Raw genomic sequence first — 25,000 nt, 5'->3', positions numbered from 1 at the left:
GAAACAAAAGACTGCTTGTTGTTAGCTTTGCGTGTCAATGCCGCTCGGTGATGTTGTCATGTTGTTGTGTTGTGTAGTCTTGTCTCGCCATGGCAGGTCCGTAAACGCCGGTGTTGTCAGTGCCCAAGTATTTCGAGCCGGAGTCGGAGTGGCCCGCTGTCTGTCGGATGATGAAGCTGTTTTTGACAAATAGATGAGGCGGTTGCTGAATGAGTTATAGGCCTTATGAGGTAATTACTATGTAATCGGGGTGCAGCTCCGAGTGTTTATGGCCGACAGGGAAATAAATCATGACCTCCGTGGAAGAGCGCCGGAGATTTCTGCCACTCTCCGATTGCCCCTGGCAGCCCTGCAGATTGCTTTATCAGAGCTCTGGGGATGTGTGCTCTGCTATCATGGCTGCACTCTAATCTCATCGGCTCAGTGTGCCCACAGTCCTGATGGAGACCTCAGCTGCTGTTACAACATGTCGCCTGCAGATGGCAGTGTTGCTGCTGTGGGTCAAAGGGAGGACCAACATCATTCACTTCGACTCTGGTTTGAAACCTTTGAACCCTAACTACACGCATCATATGAATTAATTGGGTTTTATGTATGTTGAACATTGAATTTAGACTCTGTCTGATTATGTACCGAAGAAAGTCCACGCCTTAGGCAAATAATTTGTTTGCATAATGTTTCAGAAAGTTTTATTGGAACTGTTTAATTCCTTAACTGGGATTAGAAATAAACCGATATTTAGATGTGTTCAGTCAATATAAATTAGCCTTTAATCCACCCAATGATATTTTTTTCAAATGAAAGACAAGGCTGAGGATTTGAACTCTAGCGTGCAGGAGAGTTGGCCAGTCAGTCTTAATGATTGCTCATGACTTTACTATCGATCATCATCAAACATGTTCTTCTCTCTCTACCCATCTGATGTTAATCATAACCTCTGTTCACAATCCATACCAGAAGTGAGGTTTGGAATCTCAGCATATTTAGCCAGAAAAAAAATCAAGGGTACACAATAGTAGAGGGAGACGTCATTTCAAAATTAAAGTTGGAATATTGTTTTTATTACTAAACAAACCAACATGCCCCCCTCCCTCCTTACTTCAAAGCATGTCTCTGTACAGACTAACCGCTGAATGGGAGCGTTGTGTTGCGTTCAGCCTCTAATGAAACCCAAATGGACCACGTGTGAGAGGAGTGGCCCGTAACTGCACCAGGTCTGGGCCAGCACCAGCCCGTCTGTCTGGGGGTGGCGACAACGGGGGTCTGCGTGTCTGCCGGCTTTCTCCTCCAATAAGAAGGTGAAATCTGTCAGTTCCAAAGCCAGCCTAATTATACCCTTTCAACACTGCAACGAAATCAGCCACTCCCCCCCCCCCCCCCTTTAAAGACCCCCCACAGATGTCCCGTTTTTCTTTAGTGGTACCATGAAAGAGGGCCTTCTACTTTTTTTACTATTTAATGTCTCGAATATTATAGTCTACAAATACTTTTTTGAAGGGGAATGATATCGCTTTTTTCCATGCAAAGCGTCGTAAATTCTCATCCAGAAATCTGTCAACAGTGGTTTGTTTTCTTTTTCTTTTTTAAAAAGATATGCATGCTTGTGCTTTAAATGAATACACTGTGTGCGTCTGCGTTGGGAGGTCCTTGAGTGTATCTGAGATAGGTTTAAGTCTCACGGAAACTTTCCTCACAACTTGACGCACAAACGCCTCTTTGTCTGGGCGATTTTCAACGCGATCAAGAGGGCGAGGATTCCTCCTTTACGCCTTTCGAGCTTTTGTCTGGACGAAATCGTTCGAATACTTTCCACGTCTCTTTCTCTCTCTTTCTCTCTCTCTCTCTCTCTCTCTCTCTCTCTCTCTCTCTCTCTCTCTCTCTCTCTCTGGTTTCGCAGTTTTATTTATCACACTAGGCTCATCGGGTGACACACTGGAACCACGCATGGCTGATTCCCACTGCTGCGCTGTGATGGGTGAGCTGACAAATGAGCGGGCGATCGCTCGAGCCAAACGAGTGTTCTGCCGAGTGTTGTGTCTAGACATGAGCCTCCCTCTAGATTTTTTTTTTTGTGTGTGCGTGTGTGTTTGTGTTCTTATCTAAATCTCGGGATTCTTCAGGATACATTATAAGCTTTTTTCCCCCTGTGCTGTTGTCTGATACGAAGTTGCCTCTGATTGCGGTGTGGGCTGCATTGTTGGCATCGACTTTTAACAGCCGTCATGTATGCGGAACCAAACAAATAAACGTTCTCTGCAGGTCTTATGGGATGGCAACAATGAGGCCTTGTCCTGAAACCCACATTGCTTTAAAAAGGGTGTACAATACCTTGAGCTGACATGCCTGGCTGAGTATTTAAGCAGCCAGCCAATGGCTGTGTCCATGTTTTGATCTGCAATCTGGGCGCTGGGTTTTTATTGATGTGAAGCAGACAGGACCACTCCGAGTAGGGTTGTGTAAAGCACCTCAATTAGAAAATGAACCATGTTGTGGTCACCTCAGAGTACAAAAGAACATGTAATTATGGTGGTCATGTTTTCAGAACAATCATTTGACCTCATGAGTGTCCTAATGCCAGTGTATCAGATATCTTTGACAAGGCACAAGGAAAACACAGCTGTAGTTGGCAAGTCATGCATGCAGTGTAATGTTATGGCTTTGTCATGCTATCAAAACTCAAATTAAATGTAGTCACTGTGCTGTCAGAATGGGAGCTGGAGACATTTTAAATACTCAGACTCACTTCTCAGACACTCATGCTCAGACACATGGACACACACACACACACACACTCATACCCCAAACACTTTCACCCTGTCTCTCTCTCTCTCTCTCTCTCTCTCTCTCTCTCTCTCTCTTTCTCGCATACACACACAAATACACACACACACACAGACACACACGCACACACACACACACACACACACACACACACTCATACGCCAAACAACTTCCCCCTCCCGAATGACTGGTAAATTGTAGGCAAGGCAGGAGAGCATGAGGTTGTTAGGTCAGATGAGGGACAAGGCTGGCGCTGCGGTGATTCAGCCACGGCCACATGTCCACCAAACAGGCCCGTTGAGGGACACATCAAAGGCCACATGTCCACCAAACAGGCCCGTTGAGGGACACATCAAAGATACATTTGGCAAATCTCTGTGGGGAAACATGCATGCACTTACACACGCACTTACTGATGCACTCACACAAGTCACACACACAAACACAGGAAGACATCTAGTGGAAGTCACTTTATAAATTCAGAGGACAGCATTTAGGAGGCTGCCATTGATGATAACGTTGGCCAGAGTGTGTGTCCCAGTCTTCCCAGGCAGTGGAGAGCAGGGTAATCCATTGATAGTGTTTCAAGGGTGGAAAGACTGACTTCAGCAGGCTATAACGTCATGCCTTGCTTGGTTTTACTTCTGCGGCATCTCTCCTTGATACAAAACAATCATCCGCTACGCATTTACAAAAGACCAGAGTGTGTGTGTGTGTGTGTGTGTGTTTGTGTGTGTGTGTGTGTGTGTGTGTGTGTGTGTGTGTGTGCCACCATGCTGTACCTGTCTGATAGAATCAATATGTCTCACCACAGTTAGTTTTTTCTTTGAGTCTTTTTTTGTCTGTGTTGTACCCATCCTTCTCTCAGCACGACCCAAATGTTCCAATCGTGTGTGTGTGTGTGTGTGTGTGTGTGTGTGTGTGTGTGTGTGTGTGTGTGTTTGTGTGTGTGTGTGTGTGTGAGTGTGCATAAATCTTCTGCGGTGGCTTGCCTCATCCTTGCTGGAGTGGCCAACCAGGAGATGTGACCTACCGCAGGAGTAGTGGCAGCTGCAGCAGCAGCAGCAGACGTTCCTGGCGAGCAACCTGAACCCAGGGTGCAAATGCACAGTCATCGCCGCTGTCCACCCCAGTGCTGTGACCTCCACGGAACCCTCTCACTCGGCCTACACAGCTGGCCTGCACACCCACTGGGGGAGGGAGAGAGAGAGAGATGGAGAGAGAGAGAGGTGGAAAGAATGAAAAAGAAATAGAGAAAGAAGTGGAAAACTAGAACGATAGAGAATAGGAGGTAGACCGCATTGCGTGAGTGTGAGATAGAGAAAGGATGAAGTGATGGAGAGAGAGGGAGAGAGGGGGAAAGGGAGACTTTCCCACGGAGGACAGGCAGAGCTGGCGGCCCCACGTGAGGTGGCCCCTGGCTTCCCCTGAGCCCCAGTTGGAGCAGTGCGGCCATGATGAATGAGATATTTAATATCACGACAGTTGCCGGTATTTCACGAACAAGGTCCTGTCTGGTCCCTACACTGCTACCACCATCTCTCTCTCTCTCTCTCTCTCTCTCTCTCTCTCTCTCTCTCTCTCTCTCTCTCTCTCTCTGCCTCTCTCTCTTTCTCTCTCTCACACACACACACACACACACACACACACACACACACAGATGTATGACATCTGCAGCACCTGGACCAAGGTTCACACAGAACCATGAATAATCATGTTCACAAATACGTACATGGACACACACACACACACACACACACACACTCCATGAAGAGAAGTCTTTAGGCCCTCTGTGCTGGTTCCGTGTCTCCAGCTCCACATGTGTTGTATGATGAAGGTCTATCCCATGAACCCTTTAGTGACCAGGAGGCCTGAAGTCCTGACGTCTCAAGGTGGACGTAAATCAGCTCCGTTGGGCCATTCCAGAGGCGTAAAGTGTGCGGAGGCGCACAACAGCACATGTCTGCGGGGAAAGCTGTGCGAGATTGATGCCTGACATGAGACAGCACCCTCTCGGCCGACCAGGTGCGTTAGCTCGCTTTCGCGCCCTTTCGTCGTTTCCATACGTATGGGGCTATGGAATCTGCCCCTCTGGACATACGAAATTGTGGCTGATATGCCATTTCTCACGCCTAACCCATACACACACACACACACACACACACACACGGAGAGAGGGCTCTGGGATGGCGTGCGTGCAGAGCTCCAAGTGAACGTTTCCTCTGTGTGCATGAGTGTCGGTGTCCTAATCCACGTGATTAGTCACAGGCTCTCGCATTTCCAAGGTGTGAGCCCTGCACCCCCCCCCCCCTTCCCCCCCACCTCCCTCGACGCGGCCGTTGGACGCTGTAACGCAACCCCGGCATGAGAAGTGTCAGAGAGGGTATCACCTAACTCCCCCCATGGCTGAGGGCTACGCCAAGAATTACGAGCCGAAAAATGAAGCCACGCCACACACATTTGTCCTGGTTCTCACATTTTTGAAGCGCTTACAAGAGCATGACGGCACTGGAAAAAAAGAGAAGAAAAAAGGAAAGAAAAGACAACAATCACTCAAACAGCCTCCACAGGCTCATAGTGTGGACTGCTTACTTGAAGAAACAGATGTGAAGAAATAGGTACATGCCCCCTTAATCTACATGGGCTATCCATTGCTGCCCTTTACAGAACACATAGTACTTAAAGCAACACTGCAACAATTTGCCAATTTTGAGGTGTTATCAGACAAGTGTCAAGAAAGCTCTGGGTGTTGTTTGCATGGTTTTGCATGCTTTTCAGGTGGCTAGCTCGCTAGCTTTAGGCTAAAACACACATTGGGCTACTTTAATGGTAGCTTAATGGCCATTAGTTGGTCCATGCACTGCCCATGGCTCATATCTGTTGTCTGAGCCAGCTGCCTCCCTTTTTTTATGTTACAAAACACAGAGCGCCCTACTTTAAATAATGCCAGTACATGCCATGGAGTCAACATTGGGGAGACCAAATCACCCCCCCCCCCCCCCCCCAAACAACAAAAAAAGGTCAGCTACTCTGAAATATTAAAATTAGGGCTGTCAAAATAACTGATTAATTTCGATTAATTAATTTGAGAAAAAATAACTGATTAAAAAAATAGTACAGATTAATCGATTCTGTATGACCTTTGACCCCGAGCCGTTCTAGTCAGTAACCATTAGACTGTAAAATGAAGGAGAGAGAAGAAAATGTGCTGCCTAGATCATTGATTGGAACATTTACTTTTAATAAACGGCCTGATGGTGTTGATAAAAGTAAAGTGTTGATTAAAATAAAGTCCTCTGCAATGTCTGCAGCAAGGAATTCATAGTGCATATCCAGTGCATATCACTATAGAATTCCAGTGCATATCACTATAGAATTCCAGTGCAAATCACTGGAGTTCGTCAACTCTAAAGTCGCACATCAATGCAAAGAAATACATGTAGTGTTGACATTGAGGGGAGTGTTAATTTATTTTCATTGTGTCCCCTAGGTTATATCTGTGGCCTGAAATGCCTTGGATGTGAAAAAAAAACTTCTTCCCGAAGCATTTTTGAATATATTTCCTCAGCATATTAGGTCATATCATAGATTATTATTGCCATTATTTGAACAGTGAAAATAATAATAAAATAGTTTTTGAACTTTAATATCACTAATGTTGATTATTCAATTATTCATTTGAATTTAAATATTTAAAATAATTTCACAGCAAAAATTATATATGCGATTAATTTAGATTAATTAATCACAGAGTATGTAATTAATTTCATTATTTTTTTTAATTGATTGACAGCCCTAATTAAAATATCACTGAGAAATAAATTGGAAAAAAAACAACAGTGGGATATCCATATCCAGAGATGTCCCGTTGTACAAAAATATTAGATGAGACAGAAGGCAAAGAACTCCATGCCAGAAGTGGAACTGCTGACTGCTGACTGTAGAGGCTCTGGGTGGACAGGATGTGGGCCAGGTCCTTGGGAGAGTCAGCTGTGATTGAGGTGACATCAGATCTACCTGAGCACAGTCCTGTTTGTGAGAAAAGCCTGACGGGGAACATGTGTGTTTGGTTCACTGGTCCTTCTCCTCGACCAAGTGTGCTGCTGGCTCAAGTCCTGTGAGAAAAACAGGATCATTTCAGCTTGTTATGAGTGCACTGAGCACACACATACTCACACACGCACACTCACACACACCCACACACACCTAGCCCCCCCCCCACACACACAGACACACACTCACTGGAACACCTGAAACACATACATTTTTGTCATGAAGGTCCTAAGCATACATCTCTCACTATGCCTCCAAACTGAAATTAAATTCGCTGACACGTGATCAGTTAATCCCCTCTGAACACTGGAGAGAGGCCCAAGGTTGTTACTTAAACCAGGAGCCCTGTTGCATGTCGGCGCCTGCCCCTGTGTGTGTGTGTGTGTGTGTGTGTGTGTGTGTGTGTGTGTGTGTGTGTGTGTTTTCTGGCTCAGCCTCCACTGCAACAGCTGTATATTAAAGCGAAGCAGAGTGCGGAGGCAAAGCGTCCGCTGCGCTGCGCTGCGCTGCGCTGCGTGGTGGAGCAGAGCCGGCTCCTCTGATGCGGGGAGAGTGCGATGGCAGCCGGCTCTGCTGCACCTGTTTGTGCTGGGGCGAGTGAGAGTGCGGATGACACTGGCATGTTGCGTGCATATGGAGCTCTTTAGTCTGTCAGAAGCAGGGAAGCTGGGAAAGTTCAGCAGTGTGCACTCTCTCTCGCTCTCTCTCTCTCTCTCTCTTGCTCTCTTTCTCTTGCTGTCTTTCAGTGTTTCTTATTCCCCCTCTTTTTCTAGCTGTCTTTTATTCTGCGTGTGTGGGTTTCTCTCTCCCTCCCTCCTTTTCTGTCCTTTCCAATTCACTTGCTCTGTCTGGCTCTACCTCTCTTCATTTCTTTCTTTTTTTCATTCTCCCTCACTCTCTTTCACTTGCATTATTTTTTCTCTCTCTCTCTCTCTCTCTCTCTCAAATGCTTTCCTTGGTATATGTACAAAATGTTCCCCTCGATCCCCAGTCTTCTAGCCCACAACAGAGAGACCACCTCTTCGCTAATGGATCTCTGTGCGTGTGTATGTGTGGGTGTATGAGAGAGAGAGAAACAGGGATGTATGTGCCTGTGAGAGACAAATGCCTGTATCTGTGTGTGTGTGTGTGTGTGTGTGTGTGTGTGTGTGTGTGCGCACTGGCTTTCAGGTCTTCTGTTGCACAGGACAGCTGAGAGTACTTAAGATGGATTCAGTGTTGACTTTGACGAGGCAGAGACTTTGATTAATTACCTGCCCTCTTTCTGATCCTCTCTGCCTTTCTCTCTCTCTCTCTCTCTCTCTCTCTCTCTCTCTATCTCTATCTCTCTTCCTTTTCTCTGCACTCTTTTCCCTGCCCTCTCTCTGTGCCCTGTTTACTCGCTCTTTCCTCCCTTTCTTCATCCCTCTCTCCTCTTTCTGCTCTTTATCTTTTGCTGTATTTCTTCCCACCTTTTTCCATCCCTACTTTTTTATTCTTTCTCTTTCCCTCCCTCCTTCCCCTATCTCTGTCTTTTGTACCTCTCCTTCTCTCTATCTTCTCACCTCCCTCCCACCTCTCTCTTTTCCACTATTCTGTCTCTGTTTCATCTATTTCTCTCTTTACCCCCCCCCCCCTTCTCTCTGTCTTCTCCTTTTACCTCTCTACTTTGTCCCTCTCTCTCTCTCTCTTTTTCTCTATGTCCTCTCATCTCTCCAGAGGACCTGGATGATCTGCGTATGGAGGGGGTCACCGGTCTGGCGCCATCTGGCAGCAAGTTCAGCCAGGGCCGCAGCTCCTACTGTCCTGAGCCCCAGGCCAAAGTCACCCTTAACATCTGCTCCAGGTGTGCAAGGTAAATATTTACCCCCGGCCCCAACCTCATCCCAGCAGCACCCCCCACTCCCACCTCACGCCCCCCACCCCACCCTGCAGCTGTCCCCTTAGTGATTCTGACTACAGCTGTGGTGTAGAAGCAGTGGTGCACCAGGTTTCACCCTTTACCACTAGGAGAGATGAGAATGATTTTTTTTTAGTTTGTGTAAAATGTTTTTATGGATTTGGAAATGTGTAAAACAGACATTTCAACAACATTTCAAAATGAGTTTAGCAAATACACTCGATCCCTGCCCTCAAGCCTTATAGTGAGAAGCCTAGTTAGAAGCCAGCATGATTGTGCACATTGCTTTTTGCCTGTTCCATACAGGCAGACTTTAATACCAAAAAAATCACATCATATCTATCAAATGTGTATATTTTCAAATGCCAGTTAGTGATGTTTATCTAAGGTAGCCTTCCTAATCAACAGCACCAGGTTTATATTTCAATGGTCATTGAGTGACAGGAGCATGACAAAAATGGTGGGACTTTTCACTTCCAGAGTGTGAACGTGTGCCCTTCTGGTACCCAGCCTCCTACTTAATCATCTCATACAGCTTCCCACCGCGTCCTCTGGGACCACAGTGAGGGATATTATTAGACCGCTCCGATGACTGAACTCACTCACTCTCTCATACACAGCCAGCCATCCAGCCGGCCATGAGTCACACTCCAAAAAGGTGTGAACAAAAGGCTTTATGTGTGCAGTCTGTCTGGGGGTGACAGAGGACACTCTCTCTCTCTCTCTCTCTCTCTCTCTCTCTCTCTCTGGTATTGGTTATCTACAGACGCCGCACTTCTAGATGGAGGGTGTAAGAAAGAAGAAGGCAAATGACCTGATATCTTAAGTGCATTCTTAAGTGCATTTTTAAGTGCATTCTTAAGTGCATTCCAAATTTGCTTGTTTTCACAAGACACGAAGCAGAGAGAGAGAGAAAAAAAGAGGCAAAAAAAGCTGGGGCCTCTATCTTCCTTTCTCTTTCCATCTCTTTCTCTCTCTTTCTTTCTGCTATCTCTTGATGTGTGTCTGACCGTTTCCTGTTTAGTTGCTAACATCGCCGTGCTGTGGTTCAGATTTCATGGTGTTCATAGCGTTGCGGTGGTTGCCGATGCCGGCGACTGATAAACAGTATCTGTGCGCTCTCTGTCCCTCTGCATGTTTGGGGTTGGCCTTTTTTCTCTCCCTCCTCTCCTCTCCTCTCCCTCCTCTCCTCTCCTCTCCTCTCCCTCCTCTCCTTTCCTCTCCTCTCCTCTCCTCTCCTCTCCTCTCCCCCACCATTTGTTTTTCATTCATGGGTCCTTATCAGAGTTGCAATGCCATCTCCATTCATGCTCACACGGTGTGTATGTGTGTGTGTGTGTGTGTGTGTGTGTGTGTGTGTGTGTGTGTGTGTGAGTGCCTGTGTGTGAATGCAGTTGCTTGTTGACGTTGGCGTGTTTACTGCGTCCCGTGTTCAAGCTCAGTGACTTTGTGTTTAACAGCTCAGGCTTATCATGTTTATGTGTTTGTGCATCACTGTGCTCACCCATGTGTGTGTGTGTGTGTGTGTGTGGGTGTCTGAAAGGGGTTAGTGAGTTGGATCTCAATCTGCTGTGCAATGAAACCTCTGACATCTGCTGCTTCACCTCCTTTGAGCATGTCTCGGCCAATTCCCTTCAGCAGTCCACTGCGTGACAACTGCCTCACTCTCTCCACCTTTCTTTCTTTCTTTCTTTCTTTCTTTCTTTCTTTCTTTCTTTTCTTTCTTTCTTTCTTTCTTTTTTTACGAGCCAGCAAATGTTTGTGTGATGTGATGACCTGAGCGGAATGTCCATGTCTTTCCAAAGGCCCTCTCCAGTGTTAGCTGTGATGTCTGAATTATACTCCCCCACTGAGTGGAGACCTTCTCACATCACACTCGGACTCATCCAGGCACAGTTTACATTGAGGAGACTAGGGGAGTTGGAGGAGGTGGACCTTGCAGTGCAGTGTGGCTGCTGAGGCCATATGCTGGGTGTGGAGTGGGCTTAATGGATTTCTCAGGTTTAGGTCTCTGAGTTGCACCATCAGAGTGGGAATCCCAGAGTTTGGGGCAATAGAATTATGTGTGCTTGGAGATAGAGATGGGTTACTAAGACTGAGGCTTAAAGACAAGAGGGATAGTAAGTGAGACAGAACGAGAGAGAGAGAGTGAAAACAAGGAGAGGAATAAAGAGAGAGAGAGAGAATCTGTACCATATGGTCACTGCATTGCTTTGGGACATATGATTGTTTGTGTTTGCCAGGCCAAACGTGTGTTTAAATGTGACTGGGAGAAGGGGATTAGAGTATTGTATCGGTCTTGTTGCTCTGTTTGTTTTGCATGGTGACCAAAAGTAGAAAGCAGCGTAGCTCATAAACACAGCTGACTGTAGCAGATCGCTCCCTGATGTGGTGGAACAGTAGTGCATCAGGGCCTTATCAAGGACACAACCCCTCCAAAGCCCAGTGCAGTGTCACCTAGGAGCCCTGTCTCTGGGCATGTCCAGGGTCCAGGAGATGGACAGTGCTCTTGCCAACCCCCACACCCACCCCAACCCCCACCCCTCAGCCTCCGGAACTGCAGGAAGAGGCTCTTTAGCGGAGCTGAGGACGGATGTTCTTTGTGGCAGCCTGTCAACGCCGGACGGTCGTCTTCTCACCACCGTGACCAAACTCCACAAGAGCGGACGCCCATGCTTTCAACGGGACCAGAAAGCCGTGGTGGAGGAGGGCCGGCGGTCAGTTAGGCGAACCACACACCAAGTCGAAGAAGAAGACACGTGTTGACGGAACGATGAGGTAGTTCCACTCACAGGCCTACACAAGAAAGAGGAGTCTGATTTCCCCCTTTTATTCCTAAATGACTCGTGAACAGCATCAGGAATTCTTCAACTTGATCTTAACATCACCTAGCAGCAAGTCCCCACAGCAATAGCTGCCCAATGCTCTCGGTGTTTGTGTGTGCACACTACACTACTCCCTGTGTAAGGACATGACTCGCTGCTCCTAGTCTGTGTATGTATTCACTTAACATGGATGGGTCCATTTCCCCCAGGATATTAGAACATGGACGGACGTCCCCAGGCTTGAGTGCTGAAGTTGACTTGTGAGGTGGTGCCAGGCCGGGCAAGGAGGCTGGTGAGCTGGCAGGTGGATGTCTGGTGCCAAGTGTCACTGCCTACATACTGCCTGCCTGTATGTGTGGGTGTTTAACAGACTGTGGCAAGCAGGAAATCCCTTGTTTCCTGCCCACTGCGTCTCGGACTCTTTCAAGTGTGAAGCGGCGTGCCCGTCCTTTACTCTTTTCTCATCTTCTCTTTTCTTCCCTTTTTTCTTCCTTGCCCACAATTATCCCCCTTTTTTCGGTTCTCTTCCCCTCCTCTCTTCTCTTTGAGCAAACATCATCTTTTTTTCTTTGCTTCTCTCCTCTTCTCTCCTCTCCTTTCTTCCCCACTTTTCTCTCCTCTCCTCGTCTCCCTTTCCCTCTCCTCTCCTTCCCTTCTCCTCTTTTCTCCTCTCCTCACCACCCCATCCCCCTCTCCTCTCCTCTCCTCTGCCCTGTCCACTCATCCCCTCGGCCTTTATAGACTCCCCATGATCCCTTTCACCGCCCACAGCAGCTCCAGCTCCAGTGCGACCCAGCAGCTTCCTGCGCACTGACAGACAGACTTCATCTTCAGCACAAACCAGATCCTGTGCCGGATACAGACCAACACTGAAGACAAATGGCTCCACGTCTAAGGCGTACTGTATCAATCAGACAGAACGGGCCCCTCACCCACACAGCTTGAGCCCGGCTTATTTTTATTAATGGGGGCTTCATTCTGTCCAGAATGTTTTAGGGTGAAGATAATGTCAACCAGCAAACCACCTTGAGCTGGTCAGGCTGTTTTTTTCAGCAGGGATGGAGACGGTGGTAGAGGACGAGGCTGGGTGTTCAAAGCAGGCTTGGTCTGGTCTATCTCAGTGGCTTATTTAAAAAAAAAAAACATTCATTCACACACACACACACACACACACACAAGCAGGCAGGGGCATTAAAGGCTTTTCAAAGCAGCTTGCTGCGTTTTGGAATAGTCACGGAGGTGAAACTACGCAGTGGCGGGGGAAGCCCTGGGCGCACTGCTCGTAAAAGTGTTTGGCCGGGCCATGAAAGCCAAGGGATGTTTTCATTTCACTTTTTTTCCCTCTTCCCTTCCTTCGTTTTGATTGCGGACACAAAGAAGGCATGCAACTGCAGAACAAATGGATCTGAAAGGCAAAGAAGGTCTGTTATTATAAGTATACCTTTTTTTTATATTTATAGCGAAACTCAAAATTGGACAAATTGAGGAGTAAGACGTGGATTTCCTGAGGACACGGTTTCCATCCGCAGAGGGCTTAAAGTGAATTTTTGCATGCGCACGCATGCACGCAATTCAGAAAATGGCCACTTAAAGATCAGATGCTTGGCTAAAAACAAGACAGCCGAAGAGGGTCGTTTGTGCTTCCCTGACGACTGAAGCGGTGACAGCTAGCATAATCTTCAGAGAGCTCATCTGGTGTAACATTCAGGGCCTTCCGTGTGTTCACGGGCCAGGACATCGTGCAGTGCAGGCAAACTTCTGCTCTCCGAACTGGCAGCAGGGAGAGATAGGAGTTTATGGGGGACGCAGTCTGATGATAATGAATATCTGCGCGTCTGCTTGCCGCAGCGCTTGGCTCTCCCCTATGTGGCAGCTCCGCATTCCTCGCGACCCATATCCCCCCGTCCCTCTCACAGCAGATAAGGCAAACCAAGCACTCGTCTTTTGTCTCTCCGAACTTTATGAATAGAGACATTCTGTCTCCACGTTCCCACTTTGGCCAAGATGTTGGGAGGATCGCTGCGATGTCAAAGCGATAGCATTCTTCTGTTAGGAGCAGCATTTTTCATCTTTTTTTCCCCTTTCCTTATAGCATGGGAGAATATGATAGCATTGTGTTTATCTTCCAAAACCTATCTAGAGTCAAGTCGGGGTGAAATAGAGCATCTACGGTATTCATGAACCTGGCTGTTTTTCTATGAGCGACTCTTCATTGTGTTCAGTTTCTGTGTTTGTGCAGGCTTCAAGGGGACAGTCTGACCAACACTGGAGCGGAGGAGGAGTTCAACACACACATCCCCGAGCAGGCCGTGCCCGACCTGTCCTGTGAGTAGCCTCTGGTGGTCCACCTCTTCACCCCCCCCCTCCCATCCATTCCCCCCAAAATCCCATCCATTTGACTAACACAGGACCTCAGGATTCATCTCCTTATCACTTTCAAAACACGAGTACAATAGGACACATTATGGGCTTTTGTAGCAGGGTGGAGAGACACCACGGCGATTTGTTTACTGTGTGCGTCAATCATTCACGAGAAAGAGCCATCTGATCCTGGGCTTTTATTTGAGGCTGTGGGGGGGGGTAAGGGGCAATGGAGGGATAGTGTGAGATGTGTTTGGGTGCGTGGTGGAAAAAAAATAGATCCTGTGTATATTTTGTTGGGTCTGGAACAGGTCCATTGCCTGTGGCGGAGCTGAAGACTGGAGGTGATGCGGAACGCGAGAACCCGTCTCAGGTGACCGGAACGGTAAGCGATCGCCGCACTCCGCCGAAACTTATTTCATATCGCCTTACCTGATTAATTAATGTGTCCTCCATTCACGCCTCCTTTTGTGTGCGCTGTCAAGGTGAGCATCAGCACCACTTACACCTGCTCCTCGACAAAGAGGAGCGTCTCTCGCTCGAGACACTCGTTATGTTTCTCTCCTTCTCAGCGCCTGTCAGCCTCTGGAGTAGCTTTGCATTATGGGACAAAGAAGGGCGCCAAGCCCAGTGAAAAGCAATACATGTCATTATAAATCCCTCCTCTCAATTACCAGCGCTTTCGTGACCAAAGAACCTAGCAATCATGAGATGCTGGAATCTTTCTATTTGTGTGGCTATTGAAAGATTAACATTCTTAAATAGCGTCAGGGTGCACTGATGTGATTTGTTATGAAGAGGCCCTCACTCTATGGCCCTGGAGCGGCACGCCTTCACATGCCATTCATGTAGTGCTTATTTTTCTATCACCAGACACGCCAGTGCCAGGCTTGAATTATTCCAGGCAAGTGTTGGAGCGGGGCGTTTTTTATATGGTGGCTTTTTAGGCAAAAGGTTCTAAGGAATCGGGAGGGAGTGAGAGGAATGAGGGAGTGTGTGTGTGTGTGTGAGAGAGAGAGAGCGAGAGAAAAGGAGAGAGAGAGAGACGTCGGCATGTGCACCAGATGGCGTGTGGCTCCAGACTTGCTGGCAGCAAGCGGCGGCCTCAACCCGTCTGCTTCAGCGACGCTTGCGACGCGATACGGCCACGGCTGTGCCGAAGCACACACACACACACACACACACACACACATGTGCATCAACCAACGCACACATGATAAATTTACTCTCAGACACACCATGTATGTATATACACACACACACCATCATGTGGTTCTGTGTGGAAGTGTGCACAAACACACCATGCTACATATACAAATGTACTTCTTCCCACAGATTCAGATCTGATATATACTGTGCATGTACACACACTCTTATTGACACACGTGCGCGCGCACACACACACACACACACACACACACAAACACATACAGAGCACTTAACACACCCCATGTCCGACTTATGGCAGAGTCAGAGTATAAGCAGTGCCATCCAGTAAAATCTCTGCATAGGCCTCGTCTGTCCGTGCCTCTGGGATCTCATTTCACGCTCACACAAAGCTCCTCTTGACATTGGCACAGGCTGTAGACGTTCTCTGGTCTTCTCGCCGAGGCTCAGAAAACACCCCCAAAACAGGGGACAAGAAAATAAAAGAAAAGAAAGAAAAGAAAGAAAAGAGACGTCTACAGGTTAAACACTGCCAGGCAAGTTGGGAGCAGGGGCTAATGTATTCCACATGGACATGCAAGTGTGAAGGTCTCCGATCACCTACTGCTGCGTTGGGGAAGCTTAATGTGCTTGTTTGCTGTATAATTGCTTATTTTGGGCACTGTTTGAAAGGCAGATGTAATTTGTCTTTCTAATGACTTATTAGTTTAACTGGTCCTTCAGGGGGTTGTCGCTCCATCCCCCTGAATGTTATGGAAAACAAAACGTAATGCCTTTATGGGACTGAGTCAGTGCTTGGGACAATAGCTGAACTTATTCACGCTGTTTTCCAATGGGCGTTTGCTTTGGCGTTCGCTATGTGTAATGACAGTGGTGGCCATAAAGTCTTGCATCATAAAGTAATGGACAATCATTTGAGTGGGACCAAATTCTAAAATCCATTTTTTTTTACATTAGGGAAATATTTTGCAACAGCAAAACTAATAGAGATTCCATATAAAAGCAACACATAGTCTCATGTTTTGGCTATGGGTTTTTATCATGATATTAACGTCCTTGATAATTGATGACCCTCAAGGATATAGACTCCCCTTCATTCAGTAATAAAACTAGCTTGGAAAGTTAAAACTGTTAACGGTAATCATTAGCCACACAGTCGTCTGGCCTTGCCCGTCACTGTAAGTGATAATTGCCCCATAAAGCCAGATACACTTTCGACGCAATGGACTGTGTAATTTCTGAAGAATTTCTGCTCAATTTCCCTTGCGAGTGTCAAGTGATACTTTTTAATTAAGCCTCCAGAGCCCCTAGCTGGGTGTTGCTTCAATAAAGCCAGCCAGAGGAAAATAATTCATTTTTATTGTAACAATACAATATGCACTGTGGTCTGTGCGAGCAAGACAATCTGTATGTCTGGAGGGTTTGTTTACGTACTGGAGGCAGGAATAAGGGGCAGTGGGAATATGCCGTTATAAGGCTGCGCGTGTCTGGGCATTATTAACAAACACCCGCAGTCACACCATAGTCTGTTACAAGACTAAACAGTTTCTCTCTCTTCTTTTTTAACACGTCTAGAGTGTTCTTGTCAGGGTTTCCCAAAGTGCACCCTCTCCCTTACATGGCATCTACAATGAACTCACTGACTCCTAATGTGTACTGTACCTCAGAAAAGTATGGATATTGACTGAAGTATACGTCTCCGTGTTGTCTTTCGAAAGGGCCTAGAGGAGTCTGGTCTGACCCCTCCAACACCCTTGGACTGTGGCTTGCCCCTGTGGCGGGCATGACCTAACCAGCATGCGTGCTAAGGCCCCTAACCACATGCCTCGTTAGAGTGGCCCTGGCACCCAGAAGCAACTTAGTGTGTAGCGTGGAAATGAAGAATCATAAATTATGCTTGATTTCGTTTTAGAAGACGTCTGTTCGGTTGTCGTGAAACTTGCAGACAAACAAATGTGAATTACTCACCTTCAATGGACCCCGAAAACAAGCGCTGGAAGTTGTTCTCTTGTGGTTCTGCCGGCTCGGCTAAAAATAGCAACTAATTCTTTGTTAAAAGAACAAATCTGTTTCTTGGTAATTGATTGCTCACGAATGCGAGTTTTTTTTCCCCCAGCACTCAGTGCTCTCACTCTAAATACTAAAGTTCTAAACTCGAAAGTCTCTTTGTACTTTGTAGAAAGAATTCCTCCTCTCCTCCTCTCCCCTTAAAGCTGGAAATAGATATAAGGGCTGCTAACAGTGTCAACAAGAATATGAATGTGTTATTGATTTGCCATCCTGACAACAGGAGAGAGAGAGAGAGAGAGAGAGAGAGAGAGAGAGAGAGAGAGAGAGATAAAGAGAGAGAGAGGGAGAGGGAGGTCTCGGAACATTACGTTGTGGTGACACATTTGGCCTTTTCCACTCCAACATCTCCTCAGGGTTCAACAGCACCATTCTTCCCTTTATCTCTTCCATGCTTTACCTCCTAAAGCAGCCCACACATTAACATCCTTACACATTGTTTTCCTCCACATGACGGATGACTGTTTTGGTCTCTTATCTCCAGGAGTTTTACTCAGCTACAGACTCTCCAGCGTTGTTTACCACATCATACAATACAGGTGCAGACAGTATGTCACAGGCCCTCTCCCTTACTCTCTCTCCCTCTCTCTCTCTCTCTCTCTCTCTCTCTCTCTCTCGAGTACTTAGGGGGGAGGATGAGGGTTATAATTGTGTTATTGTCAATATCCTGTTTGCTCTCGGCGTTGCCGAGTGACGCGGTGGTCACAGCCGTCCGTTAGGTGAGCGAAGGCAGCCAAGCCAAGGTGAGCGGATTTAATTATGCGACGTGTTAGACCTCATTTCCTTCTGCGGCTGGCTTCGCCCGGCAAAACCTGAGATGGTGATACAGAGGGAGGCAGGAGGCAGGAAATTCTACCGCTGCTGCTGCATGCTGTAAAACCAAGTGCTGCTTTTAGCTGTTATTTATCAAATACAATTTGTTCCTCACTGGTCAAAAAACAAAACAAAAAAAAACACATGGAAGGATAAATGAGAATGGCTGGCCTAGAAGCACCTTCACCATGTGTGTCTCTTCAGAGTTTTCAAAAGCATTGAAATGTCCTCAGATGTCCAAAAATAATAATATTATTATTACATATTATGTGCAGAATAAACTCTGTGATTAGTTATCCATCAGAGGAGAGGAAAACAACTGCAAGAAAGCAAAACAGGCAAATGGAGCAGATGTATAGCTGCTGTAATGTAACAACAGCACATCAGTCATTGTGTTTGCAGGCAAATTGAATGAAGGGATTGGGAATGAGATGGTGGTGGAGGGTGGAGGGTCATATTGAGTCCCCCTTCCCACACACACACACACACACACACACACACACTCACACTCACACTCACACTCACACTCACACTCACACTCACTCTCTCTCTCTCTCTCTCTCTCTCTCTCTCTATCCTGAGAGTAAACAGCTCGGGTCCTTTAAACTGGCTTTTACTGCCGGGGATTGTGGGATTAAGGCTCTGTGGTTGCTGGTGTTTTCGCTTCTTTTGCACGAGGGTGGGCCCTGGTGCCTCTGTCCCAGGCTCGCTGTGGGCGAGCCCAGCAGGGCTCAGCATAGCGGGGCCAGACCGACAGCTCTGCAGGCAGGGCATCGCGCACTCCGCCAGGCCTGGGAGCCCATTGGCCAGCCCAGAGTGACATGGCCTACTGAGAGCAGATGTGACACCTTTACATCTGCCTTTACAAGTCACTCCACCCCCCCACTAACACACACTCATATGCATACATTACACACACACACACACACACACACACCTCAGCCCCAGCTCCCCCTTACCCTCCATGCCAGATCCAAAGGCTGGAACCTTACCATGCTGCTTCTATACGACCCTCCTGTCATAAGATTTAAGCACGCAGTACTTGACCCCTGCTGGTTTTGGGCGCAGGGACCGTTTGAAGGCAGCTTGTCTTGTTTGAGCATGTTTGATCAACCCTGGTGGCGGGCTGGGGTCTGGTCTGTCCCACACGAGAGAGTGAGAGCCTGTCCTGCCATTTTTTGTGAAAGCCAGCTGGTACTGTGCCGTGCTCAGGGTTTGAGTCTAATTCAGCAAGGGGTGAAAAAAAAAACATGCAAACTTGCCTCTCAGGCAACTCAGACGGGATTCAGTGGGGATGCTTGTCGTGAGCTCAGAGCCGGACGCAAGTTCCGCCAGCTGGGCCCACCAATTACGAGTGACCACACGGACACACATGGCGACCGCTCTCCCACCCAGCCACACGCCCCTCATGCCGTACGGGTTGTCTGATGTGGACAATAGCGCGCTGGACCCATATTTTATCCCTTAACATGGAATTGATTTGGGGTCAGAAATTAGATCCATGTTTGTTAGTTGGACAGAAGCGTCTCCACCACAAGGGCTTTTTATTCAGTGCAGCCTCTGTGTTTTAGCGATGGTGATGCTGGATTGGAGGCCTGGTGGGAGCCCACAGCTTTTTTGAGGGGTGGAATTGCTTGGTTTGTGCTGGCCTTCCTGAAACATTTGTTTGCAGGCACTTTCTTACCCCCCTAAAGCGAAAAAAAAAACCCCACTGGACTTGCACACCATCCACAGTTTGCAGTCGAACCGATTTATTTTTTTCCCTTGTCACAAACAGGTTCGAACCATATGGGTTTCTCCACTTGCACGCTTGGATAACAATCAATAAAGACAATTGTCATTCAAAACCACTATGGTGCCACATCCTGTACTGAGGGATGTTGGAATGGCTGCTTTTCTCCAGATGTTCCCTCACCAAGAATGAAAGCGAAATCAAAACACTTGTCTTTTTAAGCCCAAGCTCTCACACACACAATGGGAACTGCTAGGCCAGGTTTGGCAAAAAAGAAAGCCTAGATTTGCAGAAGTGCTCTCAATAGGCTTCACGTTGATTTGTACAGACAGTAGGCTATATCTCTGCCCTTGTACCCATGAAATCATCCTTAAGTAATTTTTTCCTTTCCAGTGCATCATTAGTCGTGAGTAAGCGCCAGAGATTTAGCAGTCTCACTCTGTCATCCAAAAAAACCCCAATGATCTTTCTCCGCATTCTGGAGCCATTTCCAGCAGGCCCTGTTTGAATTACCCTGAGAAGGCGCTCCCAGCCTGGAGAGGCCAAAAACAGCGCGCTTGTTTTTCAGTGCTCCAGGTGGCCATCGGCGGAGGTAATGAGAGAGAGAGAACAGTGACATGCTCTTTTTCCTTCTCATCCACCCCTGCCTAATTTCACTGACCTCCCAAAAGCAGGCTCTTCTCTCCACATGTCCACTGGTGTGTGTGTGAGAGAGAGTGTGTGTGTGTGTGTGTGTGTGTCTGTGTGTGTGTGTGTGTGTGAGCTACTTGGAGTTGTTTCTGTTAAGCTCCCTCAAACTTCTGTGTTAATAAGGAATTACAGGAAACTGTGTAGAAACAACCCTTCAGCCTGCACAGTGTCACAGGCAGAGATAACCTTGTGCTATATTCCAGATGTTTCCAGCTGTACATGGAAATGTGTATTTGACACTAAAATCCCGACCACAAATGACATCTGAAACATCATAGGAAACTGAAGAAAGAATTCTGTCACCACTGGAAAACTTATCAGTAGAGATAACACCATAGCTTACTCTGTATGGAGCGTGTACACACATAGCTAATGCCACGGTCAATGTGCATATCATCAAGCTTTGTTTGTGGTGGCTAAGTCTTTGATAGGGGCCTGCTGTGGTCATGTTCCTCATCACAGCTCGTAAACCTGTGGGCTGAGGATGGCAAAAGCTGCTTGTGTTGTAGAGGCCGAGCGAGCGAGGGAGTGAGGGAGTCAGTGAGCCAGCGAGCCACTGTTGGCCAGGGGGTCAGGGAGTTCGAAGGGACGGAGGGACAGGGTGGGTGCGGGGTGGGGGGTTAAGACATATAGCGGTGATGTCATGGGGATGGGCTTGCCACCAAAAACATCTCTTGTAATGATTCCCCTACTGGGCTCCTTTCTTCTAGAGGGGTAATTACAGATTGGCTGTGGCTGCACCACCACAAAGGGGGCCTTGTTAAGTAATAAGCGATCACTGCGTGCACTCCAGGGTCCTCCAAATCACGCTGTACTCCGCACCCCCCCAGGGACTCGGGCCATGGCAGTCTGAGGTCCATTTTTTGTGTATCTAAATGTATCGAGGCTTGTTGTTCTCTCCCCAGCCCCACCCCCAACCATGCGCGCACACAGACGCACACAACAAGCCCCCTTGGCCACATGTGTATGTGTATGTGTGTGTGTGTGTGTGTGTGTGTGTGTGTGTGTGTGTGTGTGTGTGTGTGTGTGTGTGCGTGTGTGCATGTAGTTAGGCCTCGTTGGTCTCCCCACACAGTCGTGCCTGCTGCCCTGCCACTGGGGGGGGTCATTAGTCCTGCTCTCTGGTTTTGTGACGCCATCACTCTCCCTGCTATACGTTTCACGTGATGTAACGCGCTGGCGAGGGGTCAGACCAATGGCTCATGAGAGCGCCGCAGCGCAGGACACGCTGTACTACTGCGCACACAGCTGTATTCAGGCCTCAGGCTTCAGGCTTTCATATTACACCCGCACAATGAGCGTCAGCTTACCAGGCCATCTGGCCCCATCTGGAGCTGAGAGGAGGTGATTCAGTCGGCCGTGTCTGTAACATGTACTGTGGTCCCATTTAACATTATGTAAGTGTCCTTATTGCAGTGTGCTTAAGTAAGTGATAAAGGTCAAGTCAGTTGTTTGGATGGTTTTTTCCAAAGGAACAAACACAAAGCAACCATGCAGCAGTCAGAAATGAAGCCCAGGTCAACTATAAAGCAACACTATGCAACAATTTGTCCCTTTTTGAGCTATGCTTTTATCAGGCAACTAGTTTTGGTATTATCTTCAAATTCATTTTGATGGCACATGGCTGTGTGAAGTACAGATACAATCCAAGTCATTCCCACCAGGAGAAGCACTGTCCAGGATATTAGAACACAATGCAGTTCTGTGTTCCAGGGAGGAACGCACCACAATAATGAAAGAAACCTTTTCACTACACAACATACAGTATGTACACTGCTCAAAAAAATTAAGGGAACACTTACAGTTTTCCACAATTATTAAAATACATATTTTGAAACCTTCCACCCTTTTCTCCATTCTCAAACTACATTCACAGAATGTCTGACAGTTCTTGCAAAATAAAACACTCGCCTCAAAAGTTTTACTTGTGCTCAGAACCAAACAGTGTCAGAGTACCGATCCAGTGTATGATTATAGTGTTCCCTTAATTTTTTTGAGCAGTATAGATATCACCAAAAGACACCAGTTAGCATATTAGCCAGCTTCGATCAGTGCCAATAATACGCTGGATGGTGTTTGTGAGGTTTTGTCGACCTTTTAGAGCAGGCATAGCTCACCAGTTTTACACTAAAACTTGCATAGTGCTGCTTTAACAAGGCAACAACGCTACCCACTGTAACAACACCCCTATAATAGATAATAGCAACGTGCATTGTAACGAGAACATGAAATTCATTAAATGAAAAGTACAAAGTAATCAAAAATACTATGCAGTTCTCGTGTAGAGGAGTATTAACAATAACTAGAAAACGCAATTCCAGGGAATTACCAGTGCATGAAAATGCAAAACATATTGTGTGAACTATATTGTTAAAACAGATGATGTGCTAATTGGCAACCAACATGATGAGGTTTAATATAGTTGGAATGACTGAACTAGGTAGATGAGGTTTAATATAGTTGGAATGACTGAACAGTTAAATAGGGTGATAGTTTAAAGGTTAAATTATTTGCTAGGTAGATGAGGTTTAATATAGTTAGAATGACTGAACTCGGTAGATGGGGTTTAATATAGTTGGAATGACTGAACAGTTAAATAGCTGGATAGTTTAAAAGGGTTAAATTATTTGCGAGGTAGATTAGGTTTAATATAGTTGGAATGACTGAAGTCGGTAGATGAGGTTTAATATAGTTGGAATGACTGGACAGTTAAATAGGGTGATAGTTTAAAAGGTTAAATTATTTTCTAGGTAGATGAGGTTTAATATAGTTGGAATGACTGAACTAGATGAGGTTTAATATAGTTGGAATGACTGAACAGTTAAATAGCTGGATAGTTTAAAAGGTTAAATTATTTTCAAGGTAGATGAGGTTTAATATAGTTGGAATGACTGAACAGTTAAATAGCTGGATAGTTTAAATGGTTAAATTATTTGCTAGGTAGATGAGGTTTAATATAGTTGGAATGACTGAACTATGTAGATGAGGTTTAAAGTTGGAATGATTGAACAGTTAAATAGGTGGATAGTTTAAAAGGTTAAATTATTTGCTATGTAGATGAGGTTTAATATAGTTGGAATGATTGAACAGTTAAATAGGTGGATATTTTAAATGGTTAAATTATTTAATAGGGAATTATTGTAGTGAGGACAGTTGTGGACAGAGGAAACAGTTGAACAGCATGTGTAGTTTTTAATTAATAGTTTAATCAATCAATCAGTTTAACTGGCTCTTTGATGGGGCTTAGTTGAGCAGCTGGAAGTTGATACAGGTGCAAATCAAGTTAATTAGCCCATTGTGATGTCATCAGCCCATGTTAAGTCTATGGGGAACTTTTGAATAGTTTTTTATTAATAGTTTAAAAAGTATAAAAGTTACAAAGATGAAAAATACAAAGCCCACATGTCCTACGTAACATAGTTTGAATGAAGTTTCTACGTTAAACGGTTGAAGCTGCATTAGCTGCGTTAGAAGAAGAATAATAAAGCTAAGAATAAGAAGCCTAGGAAGAACAGTACAGTGCATTTTCATGCACTGTAATTATTTAACCCACATCACAAATATACCATATACTCCTATACTATAAGAATGACACTGAAATCTATTTCCGTACATATTTTCAAAAGCCATGATGTAGTGAAGGATCATCGATGGGCGTATTAGCTAGCGCCAGCATGTCGATGCACCCTCTGCCAGAAAAGGGCTCATGCACTTTAGTTGGCATGATAAAATGTGCTTATGCAGTCTAACAAGCATTTAAGGTCGCCACCAGAGGAGCGTGAGTGACTTTTAGGTTTCGGCTATTTCGTGTTAACTTTCTCCGTTTTTCATTTTTCGCTTATATTTTTCGCTTTATTGAGGTTAGTATGAAGTAAGAAACTGTATCCAAATCGGGAGGATTTATAGTTTATGAAATGCAACAGTAATAACAGTGCCGGCAGGCACCATGCCAAGCCTTTAACTCCGATTCCCTGCGAATTTATTGATTGTTATTTTAAAACCTCCTCAAACCACTACTGACAGTCTAGTACGATGATCACGAACAAAGTTAAACCCTTGTTGCCATAAGTGACTTTCATCTTGAGGTTGCTGCGGTCTCTTGTGTTTTTCTAAGGCCCATAAAAATAACAATCACCCCTCATTAGAACAGATATGGCCTGAGAATTTTTGCAATAACTCACAATATCTCTCTGTATATAAACGTGTAATGTAATACTTTCTTCTTCTAATGAGACTCTGTTATGTTTACTCCTTCCCTCTCTCTTTTTCTCTCTCTCATGGGAATCACTGTCTCCACTTCTCCCTCTTTCTTTCTCCCCCTCTATGTTCCCTCTTTCTTTGCTCTTTCTTTCTCTTCCTCAATTCCTCTTCCTCTTATCTCCCTCCTCTTTCAACCTCTCTATTTCTCCATCTCCACCTCTCCCCTCACCCTCTCCATCTCTCCTTCCCACCTTCTCTGTTCTGTTTGACCTGGTCTCTCTCTGTAGCGTCACCCGGTGTGGCTGACCGATGTGAAGGCCAACCGCGGGGGAAGCCCACTGAGCCAGCGCAGTCTGCAGCTGCAGGAGTCACTTTTCTCCAAGGAGCTGGAGGACATGGGCAAGCATCTCGCTGGTAGGCACCACACATACT

General features: G+C 46.3%; 1 protein-coding gene across 2 annotated transcripts in view; it reads left to right on the top strand.

The window, feature by feature from the left end:
• Positions 1-25,000, top strand: part of c17h8orf34 (chromosome 17 C8orf34 homolog) — a 91,513-nt gene that overhangs the window by 51,431 nt on the left and 15,082 nt on the right. For both annotated transcript variants that reach the window (XM_042067500.1, XM_042067499.1), the window contains exons 8-11: positions 8,533-8,668; positions 13,778-13,863; positions 14,211-14,284; positions 24,856-24,982. In XM_042067500.1, the coding sequence (XP_041923434.1) occupies positions 8,533-8,668; positions 13,778-13,863; positions 14,211-14,284; positions 24,856-24,982 (423 nt within the window). The remainder of the gene's footprint in view (positions 1-8,532; positions 8,669-13,777; positions 13,864-14,210; positions 14,285-24,855; positions 24,983-25,000) is intronic.

This window comes from Alosa sapidissima, chromosome 17 (assembly GCF_018492685.1).
Source record: "Alosa sapidissima isolate fAloSap1 chromosome 17, fAloSap1.pri, whole genome shotgun sequence".
NCBI lineage: Eukaryota > Metazoa > Chordata > Actinopteri > Clupeiformes > Clupeidae > Alosa > Alosa sapidissima.
Note: the sequence above shows the minus strand (reverse complement) of the source record. Positions and strands in the feature narration are given on the sequence as shown.